At 37.9% G+C, this 19185-nt stretch overlaps 1 protein-coding gene across 1 annotated transcript in view; it reads left to right on the top strand.

The window, feature by feature from the left end:
- Positions 1-17585, top strand: part of REEP3 (receptor accessory protein 3) — a 37280-nt gene extending 19695 nt beyond the window's left edge. Inside the window, exons 3-8 of the mRNA XM_021535587.3 lie at positions 956-1032; positions 1534-1654; positions 2969-3082; positions 10221-10368; positions 12807-12949; positions 13693-17585. Of these exons, the coding sequence (XP_021391262.1) occupies positions 956-1032; positions 1534-1654; positions 2969-3082; positions 10221-10368; positions 12807-12949; positions 13693-13749 (660 nt within the window). The 3' untranslated portion in view covers positions 13750-17585. The remainder of the gene's footprint in view (positions 1-955; positions 1033-1533; positions 1655-2968; positions 3083-10220; positions 10369-12806; positions 12950-13692) is intronic.
- Positions 17586-19185: the final 1600 nt, after the last annotated feature.

Here is a 19185-nt window from a genome sequence, read left to right as displayed (position 1 = left end):
ATTTTGGAAATACTTTGCATTTGGCATCTGATAGCTTAGGGAAGACAAATGCATTGGGAACTATTTCTGTAGTACTTTTTCTGAAAGATGTAATCAGCTTAGGCAACCACATTTGAACAAATGCTCAAGAAAAATGAGTGAGTCTCTTAACTGTTATAAAACAAACTATACTATTTTGAGAGCATTGTCTGATTTCAAAGCAATGATATATAGTGCAAACCTTAAATAAAAAAATGTTTATACCTGTAAACCCCATAAGCATTAACATGTGAGCTTTTTTTATTAACAAGAATTTTGTAGTTCTTGGCATATAAACAGAATTAAAATCTCCATGAAAATGTTTTTTTATGTTGCCTTGCCTCAGTGTTAATACCATACTATTAATCACAGACGTGGAACTTAATATAAAGCTGAATAACACATACTGTAAAATTAAGGCAAAGGTTCACTAATGCTGCCTTTTGTGTGCATGGTATGCACATAAGCTTGTATGTGAACATATAGTTGAGTGCGGAAGAGAATGAAATATCCTTTAGTGTTATGGTGGCAATTGCTCTTTATACGTAATTCTGCACTGTTTTGTTTTGTTTGTTTTTTTTTATTTGTTTTGTTTTGTGGTTTTTTTTTTTGTTTGTTTGTTTTTCTTGGTAGACGATCCTATCACTAAAGCTTTGTAGAGACAGAATCAAATCTGTGAAGCCAGCCTAGGTGAGGTTGTGACCCTGGTGACACAGCCATTTCACTGAGCTTTGTGGCAGCTTCCACCAGTTCTACTTGTGAGCAGAAATCTTTCAGGATCGTCACCTGATCATTTCACCTGAAAGCTGGTTTATGAAGACTGAGCTACTGTTGAATGTCTTGCTTTGATAACTCTGAACACACTGTACAGTGTACAGTATATTATGTGTATAGGTGAAATCCAAGCTCTTAGTGAAAATGATATTTTAATTTCCAGGTTCGCTGGATGATGTACTGGATTGTGTTTGCTCTTTATACAGTGACTGAAACGATAACTGACCTAACAGTCTCTTGGTAAGACCCTGCTTTTTATGAACAATAAAGGAAACTACATTGGTTTCTGATGTTTTTTTGATTTGCACTGATTTATTTTGTATAAAGAAGTTGTGCTTGTGGAATAACCCTTTTTACAGGAAAAGATCTTGGTGCATAGATGAACAGCATCTGTTTTCCAGTTTGCTGTACACTGTCACTTGAAGTAGGGACTATAACATTTCCAGTTTCAATGTAGAAAGTGAACAGGGGAATGGAACTGTTAAAAGGATGGCATAGAACTTTTCTATGCAGGAATGTATAATGAAAAGCCAAGTATATTAGCTGTTATAATTTCTTAAATGACAGTAGTCCATAATTCCATAACTCATTTAATTTTTGTCTAATGTAACTTCTTGTATTTGAAGAATCCTATATGCTAATATAACTGTGGCTTTTTAAAAGATCTCTTCATAATGATTAATTACTGTGCATTTTCTTACTGCAGTTGTTGATTTTGTGCAACCTTTAACTTGTCTGTAGGTTTCCACTGTACTATGAACTGAAGATAGCTTTTGTTATCTGGCTCCTTTCCCCATATACTAGAGGGGCAAGTTTAATCTACAGAAAATTCCTCCACCCACTGCTTTCTTCTAAAGAAAGGGTAAGAAATTACTTCTGAGATTTTTAATGCCTAATATGGAAACACCATATGCTGAAATAAAAGTTGTTGCTAGATACACTGTAAAAGCAGAGCAGCTTGTTACTGTCTTGCCTGGCAGCATGAATTTGGACTAGCAGAGGCAAATGCACATGACTGTCTTTGTCTGTGCTTCTGTTTCACTTGCCTGAGCAGACAAGGTCCTGCTTCCTATTGACATGAGAGCTTGGTGTTCCCTGCTCTGCTTGATGCACTCTGAGGAGCCCCTCTGAGCTGAGTGGAAGTGATGCAGCTTGACTTTCCACTGCAAGCACGTGTGCTGTGCTCTCTGCACAGAACTATGAACACAGCCTTACTAAAAGCTGTTTATGTTAACATTTTTTTCTAGCATAAACTAGTAATAACACTTCTCAGGATGATTGACATCGATGACTTTTTTTGTTTTGCAAACTGACAAGATAAGAGGAGAGACTTGTCACTGAGTTTTAAGGGTACACCAGTCTGCGACAGTAAATATCCAAACATAAAAATAGCTAGAAGACGGTTAGCTTTAGTCAAAGCATGACAGGAACACAGCTCTGCTTAGCTCTTTTTCAGCATCCTGCTTGGATGTGTGGAAAGAGCAATTAGCAAAGGTGTGAAGACAAGCACTGAGAAACCTCACACCTACAGAAAATAGCATTCCTAAAGGTCAGTTCATAAGGCTAGGCTTGGCCTTTATTAGGCAAAGCAAGTAGCTGACAAGATTGCCACTGATAGGAACAGTAAGGTCATCTTGACCTTCTGAAGATTGTACTATAAACAATTTTCGACTTTGTAAGGTGAAGGGATATGTCCCTGTAGTCTGCAAGCTGTTGGGAAGTACCTTGCAGACTTTTATCTTCAACTCCAGGCATTTGCCAGAGCTGGAGATAAATGTCATGACTGTATTGTCCTTGGTGCTTAACTATTTCAAAGCTGTGCCTTTGGGAGTTCTCTGTGAGTCTACCTTTCTAGGGGAGCTCCTTGACTTCTTCATGTTAGATGATGTTATTTCTTGAAATGCTTCTGTCCAATAAGTTAAGCTTACTCTCTGTAAGAAGCTTGTTGCAATGTTTCTGAGCTGTACAAAAATCTACTTTATCTTTTTGTTTGACCACATATAATCCTTTTTTAAAATGAGACAATTGTAATGAATGAAACCTCTGAATACAAAGATATATCCCATTAAATATTTCTTCTGTCTTCCTTTACTGATGGAAAAATAATACTGTGGAGTAATTTTGCTCTCTTAAGAGCAGCCTTCTAAAATTTAAATTTTTTTTTTTTTTTTTTTAGGAGATTGATGAGTACATTGTCCAAGCCAAAGAAAGAGGGTATGAGACCATGGTGAATTTTGGAAGGCAAGGGTTGAATTTGGCAGCAACTGCTGCAGTGACAGCAGCTGTAAAGGTAAGTTTCTGTTTGCATTAATTGCTTTTGAGTTTGATATAGAACAGTGTAATTTTAGTGCGGATTTACCACTCCTGCATAAAAAAGATAAATTCTGCAAGTTTACTGAAAACCTGGGACACAATTAAAGGCTTGCAGCCCGCTCCTCCTCTTACTCTGTTTGTTGGTTTGTTTGTTTAGGATGGCTTGTATTCTTATTTCTTGGATGATCAGATCAGTTTACTCTAATTCAAAAGGTACCATTCAATTTTCTGTGCAGGCTTTTAATAAAGATGACCATTGTTTCTTTTCTGTCTCTGTTGTTCTTCCTTGTTGATAAACAAACTTTTTAAAGGATTTCTGGCTTTTCTGCTGTTTTTCTCCAATCAACTTGAGGTAATGCCACATATGAATTAAGGCATGAAAGACTACTACCATGGTTAAAAATTCTCTTGACACAATTAATCTGTTTGCAGCTCGTTGAGTGAATTATTAAATTAATATACTAAGCATAAGCCTGCCTATTGGTGTTTAGCCTATACTTGCTTTGTCATGTGGTTTCTATTAAATTATGGAGTAATATGTTGTTTTTCCCAGATTACCTTCCTACAAAAACTCATCACCTTCAGTATTTCAGGGAGCTCTGGGTGTTGGAAAGACAAAATACAAGCTTATATGTAAGATTCTAAGCAATTTGTGCACCACTGAAAGGAACATACTTGAGACAATGTGTATCCTACCTAATAGTAATTTAAACCAAAATAAAAAAGAGAAAGGTGTATGTCCAAGTGAAGTCACAGGTTTAAGACAATCAGGAATAATTTCTTCCTGGGAATAAATGGAACCATTGTGCTCATAGTAACATCACTGAAAACCTGAACTATCTACTACTGTCAGTAGATAACAGAAAACAGTGTAGAGATCCCTGGCTGTCAAAGCTGAGTATGTATAGCTGGCATTTAGCTTAAATGTCTGGGCTTCTATGTGAACTTCCTGCACTATAAATAAAAGACATTCCTAAAAACTACGTTTTCACATGCTACCTCAAAAAGCTTTGGAAAAGTAGTAATGCATATCTTGGTTGTCTATTTTCTCTTTTTTTAAAGATATGTGTGGGTGGTAGCATTATAGCTTTTTGTTTTTAAATATGGTCATAATGAGCCTAAAATACTGAGAAAGTGATGAAATTTGATCACTGTAGGGGTTTTATTGTTATTAAAATTCAAATTCTTAATATTGCCTTGAGACACGAAATAATTTAGAATGCAATAGAATGCACCTCCAAAGGAATGAAAGTATTCAGAGTGAAAATTGGTTATTTAAATAAACCAAATAAACACAACACACAAACACCCAAAGTGCTCTACTGGGAGAAAAAGTTTAATTGCTAAATGCTAAAATGCAAATTCTTTGTATTACAAATTTATTACAATAAGCACCTGTAAGGATTCTTAGGCTTTGTATGTGTTCCTCATGTTTGGCTATGGTTGAATATTTCCTTGTTAATTTTTAGGTTCTATCAGAAATATTGTAAAATACGTAACACTGGTATCTCCTCCCACTTTCTTCTGAAATAATGAATAACTTTTTCTGCAATGTCTGTGTTTAGATTTCATTGCTGTTCAGCTGTGACTGGCAAGATGCCTGCTCTATTTGTTAAAACTCGTTCATCATGCTCATGAATATTTGTGCAGAATTAGTTAAGTGCAGATCAGATGCTTGGGAAAAACAACCACCACAATACCAAAGAACTAAAATAGGCATGATTTTTAAACCGTATGAAAGAGGAGACTCACTGAAAAAAATCTTTATTTTGGCATGTTAAGCCTCTTGGGTTTGTCATGCCAAAATGCTGAGCGTGCCTGCTTCGTGCAAGCAAATGGACACAATGCATGTGTTCTTGATTTTGTTCCCTGTTTTTCAAGAGCTGACTGCTGCCTCCAGCAGGTGAAAAGATTATCCTGTCACCATGAGCTGGTGGAGCATGCTATAGGATTTCAGGAACAGAACTGTAGTAGTGGGATCAGTCTTGATGGGAAGAAGAGCACACTTTCATGATTAGTTTTTTTTTTTACCCATTTTTTTTTTTTTTTAGTAGAGCACACATGCTTATTCTGACATAGCAGATCTCAAACTGGGAGACAGGGAGAGGCTAAACATGTGTGCAAAGTTAAACCTATGTCAAAAGACACTAAAGTGTCCAAGAAAACTGCCTATGCTGACTTTAGGAGGGTGTTAAAAATGGCTTGGAAAGTTGCTGAAATATTTTGAACATCAAATGTGGGAGAGAGTGATTTTCTTCAAGAGTTTTCAAAGGAATAGGGGATTACTATTAAAAGGCTTGTTGGCTCTGTTAGGGAGGTTGGAGCAGCCAGCCAGGTCAGTCTACTGAAATTTCATGTAGATTTAAACCCGCTCCTCTACAGTTAAATTTAAATGTATTTGGCAGGAGTAGTGGCTTATAGCTTACATTGTCATACTGATATTTTTAGCTGGTAGTAGTTAGCCACTGTTCATATAAAATGTAGTGTTTCAAAACCTGCTAAATAGCATACATTAGCAAAATAAATTGTGTTAAATTGACATGTCAGAAAACAAATCTTTATCAAATTCTTATTTCAGGAGATTTAGAGATGAAAGATCGTCTGTGATGAATTTTTATATATTGAAGGAAATTTTTATTAGCAGAAGAATCAGAAATAAGATGCCTCAATATCTCAGTAGTGTGTGGATTTGGGGAAATTACATCCACAACACTTAAGTTCCAATGATATATCTCATACTTCGATGCATCTGCTTTTTAGGTCTTCTGAGATGATGGTTACCTCTATGTTTCAATTTCTGCCAATTCATGAATTCAGATTTCTTGAGCTACTAGTGAAAACTGGTATCTTTATCACTATGAGCAGTGAGCACAGCTACTTAAGCTGTGAAATACTCAGTCTCTCTTTATGAGGTCACACAAATAGTGTTAATTTGTAAAGTGGTGGTGATAATGTGTTTTGAGGGCTGTGTTTTCTGAATGCCTTCTAGTCATCCTGAATCTGCTGCCTTTTTGCTGATTGAGTGTTATTCTCCTGGCCTCGCTCACCCTTCCCCTTATCCCTGCTCAGGGCACGGCAGAGGAAGGAGGTATCTTGCAGCCAGCTGTGGCACACAGCCAGTATCACTCTGGGGAGCAGTCAAGCTTCCATCCTGCTCCCTGCTGGGGCTGCCTGGCGTGCTGCAGGGGTCATTCACGGGACAGCAGTCCCTGTCCAGGCTGAGAGGGAGCAGAAGTCATTCCCTGTCAGCTTGGATGGCATCAGGGAGAGAACAGCTGAGCATGTGGGTGCTGCATGCTGCACAGTCCATTGGGAGCTGGTCCAAGGAAGGCAGGTGGCTTCACTCAGTGATCCTGGCCACTGAGGGGTGCAAGTCCCATGTGAACAGCAGAGTCCCTGAGGCAGACAACGTGGTGTTTGTTTACAGCTACTTCCCTGCCTTAAGCATACAGACTGTAAATGTACATGCTCAACAACAGAATAGAAAATGGCATTTCATATATAAGGGTCAGCTGATGAGACTGCATACTAATAGCTTACTAGGGGTTGAGTAGTTTTGAAAGAAGACCCTTAAATGGGCTATATTTATTTCAAAGAATTGATGTAGAAACACATTACGACTTTAATTGGTCTTCCACATTAGTCACTGCTAATGAATGTAGACTTCATATTCACATAGTATGTTTTAGGAAATGCTATTGAAGGAATGAAGAAAAATCATTCTTTAAGACTTGCATTTTGTTTAAGACAACACACAGACTTCACAGTTCATCTTGCTTCAGTGTTTGCCTACATAGAAATTTTAGTGCTAAAGTTATGCGATTTATTTTCTTTTCCCCTGGCATTGTAATTGTAAATGTATGTGTCTCAATCTTTTGTACTGTAATTTAGTTACCAGCCTCTGGGCTGAGTGCAGCCTGATGTATTCCTTCCTTGCTGGCAGGGACTGTTGATGGAATGGGCCACCCGAGGTAGCTGCTCTGCCATCTTCTCCTGAGCAGCATCTTGGGGTGTGTGTACCTGGGGAGAGGTGATGGCTGCTGCCATGTCCATGGCATGGGAGTGGAAGCAGGAGATCCTCCTCAGCTCCACCTACAATTGAGCTGCTCTGCTTTCAGTTTTTAGGGCAAACATGTTCATTCCAAGCTTTTACTCTTTGACCTTTCAAACAAAATACTAAAGCTTTTAAAGCATTATTCTAAATGTGGATGTTACTCTCACATTTCCTGCTGTAAAGGGTATTTAATCTCACATTTCCGGCAGTAGGAAGGAATTAAGTATTTTTCAACCAGACTTTCATCCTGAGCTGATAGTAATCCAGATCTACACAGAATACTTTGTTTCAGCAGAAAGCAATTAACTGCTGCTTTTGGGCATGTGGATAGAAGAATCTTCTTAAGTCATAAATGCAGTGTGAGCACAGTGCTATGCACACTCCCACAGAACACCTTGAATTTTGTCCTTCAGTCTATGCAGTGGAGTTAAAGTAGAAATCAATCTTGATTTGGCTAGACTGAATGTCCCCAGGGTTGGGATAGAGACTGGGACCTGTGGGGAGTGGCTGCATAGGATTAGTTCAGTGTGTGATGGGGACTGTCCAGCACAGCACTGGCTGTGCAACTCCCATTCCTACTGTGACTCTCGGGCATGTGTGCTGCATCTTTATTTGTGTATATATCCTTTCAAACTTCTCAATGTTTTCTGTGTGTAACTTGAGTAAAACTTTCCATCTTGGCAAGTAGTTTTGGAATGAAGGGCCCATTGTATAAATCCCTTATGTCCTCCCTGAATGAGGCAGTGCTCCACAGGAGCTCCAGCTCAACCGTGCAGTTTGGTTAAGGGCACGATGTTATTTTATGGCGCATTCTTGACTTTTTTTGCCCTTTGAAAAACAAAATTCTGTATCCAAAAGCTGCACTGGAAAATAGGGCTGAATGTTCCCAGCTTGGATCTAGTCCTCTATCTACAGTGGAATAAGAAATACAGGCTTGTAATATGAATTCTTAGTATGTTAGTTGTTGTAATCTTAATTGCATTATTCTATACAATTTCCAAATGTGTAGTATATCACATGATGAATGAACTTGCTGAGCAACTGTTAAACAAGTGTGTCTTTCTTTACCTCTGCTGCTGGCCAAAACCAGCTTCTGTCACTATTTTAAGTAGACTCAGTTCACACTTGGTGGATAGAATTGTGCTGAATTTGTATGGATTCTGCTGAGAACCAACTAGGTCCATTTTTCATATGCACCAGCATTCAGTGACTGAGACTTGAGCCTTGAACATTGGACACAAGCATTGGACACAAGCTGATGAACAGTCTTGTATGTTATGGGAGAGTAATATATATACTGTAAGCTGTTACTTGTCAAAATAAGCAGTTCTTTCTCCAGTTCTCCATGTTCTGGCAGCTGATAAAGTTCTCAGGAATAACTGGTTCCTGATGTAGTTTACTTGAAATGCTTTTCCGTGCAAAAAGCGGAGTAGTGGAAGGGCAGGATTTTTCCTGTCTTAGGAGGAACTTTAGGAGACCTGCCTCAAATGAGCCGTTTTGGGGAATAAATTTGACTTCAGGATTTCTGCAGTCTTTAATACAGACACTGTGCAGTGTTCATAGTGCATTTTAACTCAAAGGCAAGCTGTACTTTTTGAGAACTGAGTCATCCTACAAGTATGTAGGAAGCGATAAAAAACTTCAGGCTTCTACTTCTCTCACAAGAAACCTTTTCTTTGTTATTGTTTGGTGACAATGTAGGAATGGTGGGGTGACAATTATAATAGGTTTGTTATGCTTCAGTAACATACTGTCTTAATTTTATATGCTGTACTAATAACTAGTCATTAGAAAATTAGTATTTCAGCCACTTCTCCCCCTGCCCTTTGTTACCCACACAAATTTAAGGAGCTTTAATTCAACTGTCTCTTCACTTTACATGCCTATTTTTAACATGGAATAATTCAGTGTGCTTGTGTACCAATTGCAACCAGTTGTTGTTGTGAGAGTGGGAACAAATGGCTGTGGTCAGCAGTGCCAGAATTGCCTTCTGCTGGTACTGTTGCAGAGAAAGGTGTATGGAATTGTACCCAGGTTTCTGCTCCTGCTAGCTAACATGATGGCCAAAAAAGAATTTTACTTAAAAGCTTCATTTGTAAGAATGAAGGAAACTCTTTAACACTTGCTTGAAGTGGAATTCGTGCATGGGCTTGTCAGCCTTTCCCTGAAATGGTTGTTTTTTGCCGGAGAGAGAAGAATTAAATGTTTTTTTTAACATGACTTTGAGTACTTGTTCTCATGGTCTTATTTTTTTAGTTGCTTCTGCAATAAATTGATCTTTAATGCTTTAATAATAACATCATCTGATGTAAGATGAAAGAACTGCTGGGATGACCTTTCTTTCCAACAGGGAAATTTCTGTACGTTCCATATGGCAAAAAAGTGGAGACAATTGGAGAAAGAACTTAATGTTCATATGTGATTAACTATTCTCCTGTGTAGCATTAGATTTTTGGGTAGGTATTATGTCAGTAAAGCTATATTAGTAAGAGGACCTGCTAGCCTAGAGTCCAGGCAGGACGTCTTTGGTGTGTGGTTTCAAGTTTCTGTCAACTGGAGCTGCTTTTATAGTGCTGCCAGTTTCTCAGTTATTTGAGTTAATGTTACAGAGTGTATTTTTAACACTTTTCTCCTTAACCTTATTCAAATCTGTGGAAGATAAAACATAAAATGGCAGAAAACTATCTTCAGCCATACTCTTTAAAGTGGAAGTGTTGTTGTCATGCTACCCAAGAATTGCCATGTTTGAAGTGAGCATTTCTGATGTCTGTTTCTTTTGAACACTTACCCTCACCCAAGAAGTCTTTATTTGCTCAGATTAAAGAAGTGAAATGCAGCATTTGTAATTGAGCTGCCAGCTTGTGTAACTTTGTCATCTGGGAGCAATGTACAGTTGTGTGGGTAAAAGCAATCCATAAATCAAACGTAAAGCAACTGCATGTGTATGTTCATTGTGTTTTGTTGTGCAGCAAGGAAGCATGGACTTAAACATCTTAACCCAAGCTGAGCAGCAAAGTTAAACCTCTGCCTGGTTTCCAAAGATACTGTTGTTGTATTTCAGAGCCAAGGTGCAATAACTGAGAAACTGAGAAGTTTCAGTATGCATGATTTGACTACTATACAAGGAGATGAGCCTGTTGGACAGAGACCTTATCAGACATTGCCAGAAGCTAAAAAGAAAACCAGAGCCTCTACAAGTGAATCTTCAGGTATGTATCTTTTTTTCTTCCCAACCTAAAAGAACAATTCACCCAAAGCAAAAGTGGAATAGCAGAAATACATTCACCCAGTTTCTAAATGGAAAAGGCCTCAAAGAATTCCAGTACACTTAAACAGGCTACACTTAAGCAAAGTAAATTATGACAGTTAAGAAATCCTTCCTGAATTACTTTCTTCTCATAGCCACTCTCAGTGTAATCATACTGTATTCATTATTTCTGTCCATGCCAATTGGCAGCAAGAATTTATTGCCAAAGCAAAACTTAATTGGAAGTCAAATGTTATGTGATTAAGTGGTGTTTCTGTGATAAATGTACAAGAAGTTAAACATAAAAGCATATGGAATCTCAGTAAGTAGAAGAGAAAATTAATAGCTATTAATTCACTGGGATTGTTGTAATAGATCAAAATGTAAGATTGTATATGGTGATGGGAATAATAAAGGCATCAAGTTTTCATAATGGACTGCTGCCCATCAGCACTTAGAAGATGGTGTGTGGTGACCAATATATGGTTTTGTTCAGAGATACTATGATTTCATTATTATATTACTATTGTAATATATGTACTGTTACTGTCACTCTCACTATGCTCTTGAGCTTGTGATACTTGAAGGAAGGTTTTGCTGGAAGTCAGGTAACTATACCTTTTTAAATGGCAAGGCTACGATGTAAAGGAGCTGGTATTTCTCACAGAAGAAGTAGATCTGGGCTATTTCTTTTCACCTAAGCCTGTCATTCCTTCTCATCCCTCCATTTTGGGGAGGAGTAGTGTTTGTGGGGTCCAAGGAATTCCATGAATAGTGCGGTAGCCCATGATGGTTGTAAGGAGTAGATGGCCAGCTGAAGGGGCCTAAGCTGAATTGCACATTGTTTCCAGAAGGGATCCTGTGCAGGCTAGTGTGAACTGGAGCTTCTGGCTGGAGAGAAGGCCAAGAATTCATGAAGAGCTGCACTAGAGATGATGTCACTGCAGCTGTTGTGCAGGGTCTGTTCTTCTGTAAGAGAGCATTACTTATCTATCTGAATTAGCTTGAAAATGCTCTAAATTTAATGCTTTAAAAATATGCTTCAGTTTATATTCTATAAATAATCACTGATTGTGATATTCACCATCAAATTTCAAAAAGCTTTTTTACAGCTGGTTGAACTTAATTGTTTCTGCTCCTGGTTTGATATCTAGCATACAACTCTCATGTGTTCTTTGAATTTTTTGCAGCATTAGGAACTTAAAAAAGATCAAAAGTACACATAGATTTAGGAACACTGCGTAGCAAAATTCTTCTGTGCTCAGCAGGATCTTATTTTTGTGGTCTGAGCTGGGAGTTCTCTGTAAATTGGTTGAAAAGACCCAGTTGTAGGACATGGATCATAGGATGGTGCTGAGCTATCAGTGTGCTTGCTGTGAAAAAGGATGGGATGCAAATGCATCACATGTTACAAACAGAGGGAAGGAAGTATTGGTGTCACTGCAAACACAGCTAGTCTGAAACAGATGTCATTGATATCTTTTGTGTTGAAAAAGATGAATTGAAACTGTAGAAGCAGAGATTTGTTGCCTCTAAAATGGCAGAAGAAAATGACAGAATGTCTGCTTCAAGTAGCTATTGAATGCATTATGTGATTCTAATTTCTAGGGGAAAAACATTGAAGAAAAATAATAGCTAAGCCTAAATAAAACATTGGCTTAAGATGAAATGTACACAGGTCATTAATAAAGTTTGATTTGGAGTTCAAAAGGCGTTTCTGAGTGTTACAGCCTGTAGATTCTGGGATAAAAGGAGAGTTTGGCGGAGGAAGGAACCAGACTGGATTTGGGAGATTTGTGATAGGTCTGTGATGGGGATTTGGGGCTGTTGGACCCCAAGGAGCTTTTCGGCGTATGTTTGTAAGCAGATTGTGCCCTCTAGTGAGAGTCTTGGGTAATAATCTTGGTCCTGGCTTTGCAGGATGTTAACAACCCTTAACAGTACTTGGGTGTGTTACTGACCTGAAAGGAGCTTTGGTATTAAAAATGCAGGAGGGTGAGAGTATGAAGAAGGATCCTATGAGTGAGAGTCATGGAACGGTTTGTATTGGAAGGGACCTTTAAAGGTTTATGTAAGTGTAACCTCCCTCTCATGTGGATTGTATCCAGAAATCTTAAATACTTGTTAAGATGACCACTAAAAAGTTTGGTGTAAATCAGATGATGTCAACAGACTTGTGGTTTCAGTTTTGACAATGGAAGAATCATTGCATTACATACCTGTGGAACCAAGTGGCAGGATTAGAGGTACCAAACTCGTGGCAGAGTCAATGCTTCTGTTTTGAAATGAACACATAGTTTAAAAGCATAAATCGTGTGTGGTAAAGATGAAAATCATGGCTTTCCTAGAAATCGGAAAGTTAAAGCTACTTTTTAAATTTTTTTTTTTAACGTTACAAAGCTCCACTGGAAAAAAATCACGGAGATGATAAAACAGATGAAGAGATGGAGGGGACATTTTCAGAGGATGAAATGTTTGCTCAGAGAGGCCTTCGAAGAACTCAGAGTATGAAATCTGTGAAAACGATTAAAGGCCGTAAAGAGGCAAGTATAATCCTGGTTAACTGAGTTTGTTTTCTCTGTGTATATTGGCGTTTTTCATAGTGCAGAAATTTACTTTTATTTTTAATCTTGGAGAGGTTGTCAGCTGGGTTCTAGAATGCTAAATGGGGAAGGAAGTATGTGATAACAATATCTGAGTTTGAAGCTTTTGTAGTTTGGAGTATTTAGGGGAAATACATGAATTAAATAAACTAAGCAAGGAGCAAGGCAGAGGAGATGAAACACACTCTGTGCTTGTAATGCTAATTATGGCACCACCAAACCAAATTTCAGGAACTGCTCACCTTGGAAGGGCTATGGGTAGCAATACTACCATCAGCATGTTGTGCGCACTTAAACATCTCCTGTTTAATAGATAAACAATATTCAGAATTTTTTAGTTCCCATAGGCACATGGCCTGACTCTTTGTGATGTACTAAGTGGACATCCTAGTTAGCATTCAATGCACTTTATATGTCCATGCATCACAAATTTTAAAGATACTTGAGGACAAATCACTATGGAGTCTCATAAAAGCTTTTGGGTCATTCCAGGAAAACAGATTATACTTATTATTGCCAAATTCTGTTGAAACTTTATCTTGCTTAGTCATAGTAGATTATCTTAGTGAAATTGGGATGTCCAAAGCACATTGAAAGACATTTGCAAAATAACATTAGTGGGCAGGTGAACCACATTTCTGCTTGGTGTGACTCAACTTTTATAATTTTATTTTTCCCCTCAGATACGATATGGATCACTGAAATACAGAGTAAAGAAGAGACCCACTGTATACTTTTAAGTGTACTGCACAATGCCTGCAAGAGAAACTGCTGTACTATAACTTGAATTCAAGTGTTAAAGATCTGTGTACAATTCCTAAAATGAGTCTGTATGAACAGATGTGGTAGGACTTGTTTTTGCGACCCTAAGTGATCAGATAAAGTATTACTCTGTTTTTATATAATTGTTTAGATTTAAATCTGGACAAGTTGCAGCATGAATTTCAGCACTCCTTAAATAGGAGTTAAAGGAGGAATAGGAAATACTCTTTTGCCAGAGGTAATTCCAACAGATTGAAATAATTACAACTCCAATTGAATTAGCAGAAGACTTAAGTATCTAGAGCTTGTGAAAATGGAACCAGAGTGTCCCCAGGTTTACACAGAAAGATAGATATGCTTGAAATATTTTTCTGAACTACAATTGCTGAAAAGGCCTTTGTGTAATTTTTAAATGCACAGTTTAAAGGACAGTGGATGATGGTGGGGGAAAAAAAAGGAAAGATGAGGTAGGTAGGATACATCTTTAACATCATCATCTTGCATCATATTGCCAAGCTTAGCAAACTGGGGGTACATATAGCACTTTATGCAAAACTACATAGTTTTGCACACTCTTAATGATCTACAACTGCACATGTCATTTTACTGACTTGCTAGATAGGTTTGAGTTACATTTTCAATGCCAGCAGTTCTTGTATTTTATGATATTTTTAAAATTTATCTTGATTCCTTAAGTACACTTAGGATGCTGTAGATATTTGCTACTAACAATATTATCAGGTGCCTTTCTATGTATTATAGGGCTGTGTGGATTTTGTCTGTGTGTGTGTTTTTTTGGGAGGGGTTTTGGGTTTTTTTTTGTTTGTGGGGTTGTTTTGTTTGTGTCTGTCTTCCTCCATCTAAAGAGATGTAACATGATTTAAGTCAGTTTTTGGTTAAAATTGTGGTAAGTAAATCTCGTAGCAATTCCAGCGATACGCCTCAGGGATCTGATCAGCCCATGAGCTGTGTGTTAAGGTCATGCTGCCATACAGATATGTATGATAGGTTAGTCAGGCCCTGGTTTAGTTTTGCTCTACATTGCTTTAAGAACAAATACATTTATATATATATATGTACTTCAGAACATGTATGAGTGTATATTTCATACCATATGTGGATTCTAAAATGGCCTGTGTAGTACTTTCTTTTATTGCTGAAGTTATTACTAATATATTTGCATATAAGTAGCTTCTTCTAAAAGTCTAGTTGATTTAGTCATTTTATAACTTGGAGTCCCATGGCATATCTGCACAGAGATTGATGCAGCGACTTGTCAAAATTACTTTTTTCAGTCACCTTTGGTACTATTTTCTGCAGTTTTGAGAATTAGGCTGATCTTAGTTTGCTGTGTGATTGCATTTCTACTGTGGATTCAGGGAGAAACCACCCACTTTTTGCAGATAGTATTTTATTATGTATCTTTGGGACAGACCATGTTACTTTCCTCAAAGAGGAAATGGTATGGATTCCTCTTATCCTTGGATCTCTGACTTTAATCCTTAGACCTTTCCCTAGGTGTTGACAGTCATCTGCAAGTCTACAGCAGAGATTTAAAATATATTCCTGAGGCTTGGGTTTGCTGCAGTTCTTTTTCTGTTACAGCCATAGCAATTCAGTGCTGGTAGGCCCTTGGTGGTCTGCAGCACAGATTGGCATTCAGAGTAGTCTTCTGCACACTTCAGCCAGGGTGAATTCTGTGGGTACAAATGCAGCTGGTCTGTGTTGGTGTTGTTCCTCCCTGGCTGTGGGAAGTGTCTGCAAGCCCTGTGCAAAGCTGTGCTCAAATGCAACAGCACTTCCAGCATCTCTGAGGAACCTCAGTGCTTTAATGGGAAGTCCCAGCAGACTGTGATTAGAAGGCTAAAATGTGTAATACTTAGAAACACAGTTTAATACCAGAAGACAGGAAGGCTGCTCTCTCCCAAATGAGTACAGTGCAAAACTCCCATCCCCTAACCAAAACTGTACCTTGTTATCCAACTTTTCTAAGGAGCTGTGGGCAAGGAGTGATCACAAGAGCAACCTCCCCTGGAGTGTGGGACTTCTGGCCCGGGGATGTTTGTGCTTCTCCTCTGCTTCCCTGAGGCTTGTCTGTGTGTTAAGGTGTGTAAGGCACTAAGGAACCCTAGGCTCTGGCCCCTCTCTGAATAGTGGACTAACCTGAGCCTGGGGTGGAATCTCTAACTCTTACTGTACAGTTGAGCACTTGCTGACACATTTTGCTGTAACTAATCATGCTTGTTTTACCAGCAGGCATGGCAAAAAAAGATCATCATTGTACAAATCATAATCCTGCATGAAGGAGTAGAGTATGCCATTTTTTCAGAATTACAGTTCCTATTACAGGTTCATGTAGATCCTGTTTTGGGGGTTGTGTTTTAAACACATTTCTAGCACCAGAGAATATTGAAGTGTTTCAGGCTCTACCACACTCCTGTCAGGAAGTTGCTCTGTGTGTCTCTATGTACCTGAGGCTGTAACTTCTGGCAGACTTAACTTCCTAACTCAGTAGTGATAAAGGCTAAATAAATCCTCTTTTTTCTGGAACTTGCATGGAATTGGGAAAGCTGGCAGTATTATTCATATTCATTACTGTTTGCATAGAAATGTACTTCTGTTCTTTCAGGCAACTGTCTTACATGATCAAACCTTCAATGTTTTCCTACCTGTTTTCTTCAATCTAATAGCCAACTATAAAAATATTTTCTTGCTAGCCTGATTTTGATCTTTGAATTCATCCTCAGACTGGTTCACTGGATTATCTTCATTTTTTCTTCTTACTGTTCTTTGTTAGGTGACGCTTGTACGGGCACAATGGCATGATTAGCTTTCATTCCAGTGATACATAGTTCTCACTTTTTGTTTAATTTAGTTTAGTTTGGTTTTGAAACACTACAATCTTTTAACTTGGGTTACAGGGAGTTTTCAAACTTGCCTTAGCAACTGCAGAAGTCATCTGTCTAGCTCTTGCCAGGAAACTTCTTGAAAAAAAATGTTAAAAATTGATGCTTAACATTCTTTTTGGATTTAGAATGTAAAATGTAGTTCATGTCAAATTATCTTCTGAACAAAGAGTTTCCTAAGAACTGACTGACTGCTACCAACAGGGCTGCTAATTTGACTGTAGTCAAACAAAGACTTGGGGTTTAAAAGTGCTTTTAAGAGAAGATGTATTTTCGTTTCAATCATACCAAGGTTTTAAGCCTTTCCAAAATATACCTGAACTGACTCAGCTTTCTTAGCAAGAGCCTACTGTACTTATTAAAATACCAGTCTGACATGAGGATTAATTGGTAGCCTCAGCTGCAAATGAGCTCAGGCTGGACTTTGATTGCAATGTAATTGCCAATATTGCTAATTCCTTTGGTATGTGAAAGTAACCAAATAATATCCAACATACGTTTTGCAAACTATATTGAATTTTAAAATAGAAGATAACTTGGTAAAAGAGAATGGTGAAGAAAATGCTAGACACAATTCAACGTGTGCTGTTCCATGACAAAATTGTGTTTTATTTTTGGTGTTGCTTTTATTAATGGGAAGTTGGTATTTTTAAGTACTTTTTCTACAAAAATGTATGTGCAAAGGCAATACTTTAACATTTTTCAAGAACTTGTATTTTTAAATGCTACAAACAAGAGAATATAAATTTGGACTGAAGGTAGTAGCTTTAAAAAGATGCAATGTAAGCTTTAATTTTTATATTGTAATAATAACTTGCTGTCAACTTGTTTACATATTTGTAGGATGGAAACTTCATTATGCATTGACTTAGCTTGATGCTGTCTTTAATAAATGCTGCTTTGAGCAAGATGCAGTGGATATTTTATTACATGATTACTATTAACAAACTAGTCACTATGTAACCTTATTCTGTTACTTATTATATTGGTTCAAGCAGAAAAGCAACCTATCTGAACTTTGGAAAGACTTTTAAAACTCTTGAAAGTATGACTAAATTGCCCTTGAGGTTCTGCCATGAAGTCTGAAGCTGATTTAGGCTGCAATGAAATATACACTGCTAAAGGCAACTTGAACATGCTATAGTGTCACCTGGGTTGATTAGGTGTTTGCTTCAGAGTAAATGAAAATTGAGATGTTCAGTGTCCCAAAGGAGTGTAACTTCCTGGGGAACTGCTGGACATAAAACTGATTTTGTTTTGTATTCCCTAGTCAGAGTTCTTCTGGTAATCCAGAGGAGGAGATGCATAGATGAATTTGGCCCTTTCCTTTTTCAAACCTCCTTTCAAGTCATCTGTTAACACCCCTACCAAAACCCAAGCAGAAAGCTCTGTAACCACATTTTCTGGGTCTTGTTGCAAGGCTTCCTGGTTTAGTTCCTCAAATAAAATAACTTCTTGATATGGTTGAGGAGAAAGATTTAAAAGACAGTAGCAATAAATAATTTTTAAGCACTCTGAAAATCCATCTCAGAAGCACAGACTGACTCTTAAGGGATCCTGCAGTGATTCAGTTTCTGATGTCAGAACAGTTCACACAGTATAAGCACCCTGCCAAGAAATTGTGAATGTCAGAAAGCAATGCTGCCTTTTTTTCCTTTATTTCTTCAACTGGTATTTAGCACGTAGTGGACCACTCCTGAATGTGGTCTAAAAGCTGCCTTCCTGCTTTTTAACATGATGCTGGTAAGACCCATTCAGGGAATAATCTGATAATTCAAAACTAGTGCTGGTATGTACATCTTAGGTTAAAATCTTAAATATTCAGCAGCAGCAATGGTGACAGGTTTTTCGGGTGTGTTGTTGTTTGGTTTTTTGATGTTGGGTTTTTTTTAAAGTTCTGAGGCATTGTGTATTTTCCCCACTAGTATGTGAAAACAAATGGTGGAATATGAGGGGAAATCTAATACGTATTGTAAAATCAATGGACTTCCAGAATTATTTACCTCCTTTCTGTAGATGTTTTCAGAAACAGAATGGGAGCCTGTCTTATGTCTGCCTGCCTTTGCCAAAGTTCAGCAACAGATTGCTCTGTTTGCATTAGGATAGGAATCATGAAAGCAGCTGGAGCAAAGACTACAAGCAATTCAAAATGTAGAATTTCACTGCTGTCTGCTAATGTATGGTGACTACGTGGATGGTGAAGCTTAGAAGTTATTTAAAAGTTCATTTTTCCAGGCTGTAACAGTTCCAAGGTAAGCAGCACTTTGACCCTCACTTAGCTTTTCCTTTGTACCCACTCACTATGTTGCATGGCACTCACTGCTTCCTCAGGGAGCTGCACCACCCCAGCCAATCTTTCTACTAATTTAGTAAAAATGAACTAAGTATACTGAGGGAAAGTCATCCTACCTTACTGCTTTAAACAATAGACTTTCTTTATATGGCTGAGGAGAAATACTTTTTTGAAAAGCCCCAAAGCAAACCTAAATCCCTGTTTAAAGTTAGTGT

This window comes from Lonchura striata, chromosome 6, assembly GCF_050655825.1.
Source record: "Lonchura striata isolate lonStrDom1 chromosome 6, ASM5065582v1, whole genome shotgun sequence".
Classification (NCBI taxonomy): Eukaryota; Metazoa; Chordata; class Aves; order Passeriformes; family Estrildidae; genus Lonchura; species Lonchura striata.
The sequence above is the reverse complement of the archived record's forward strand: the minus strand, read 5'-3'. Positions and strand labels throughout refer to the sequence as shown.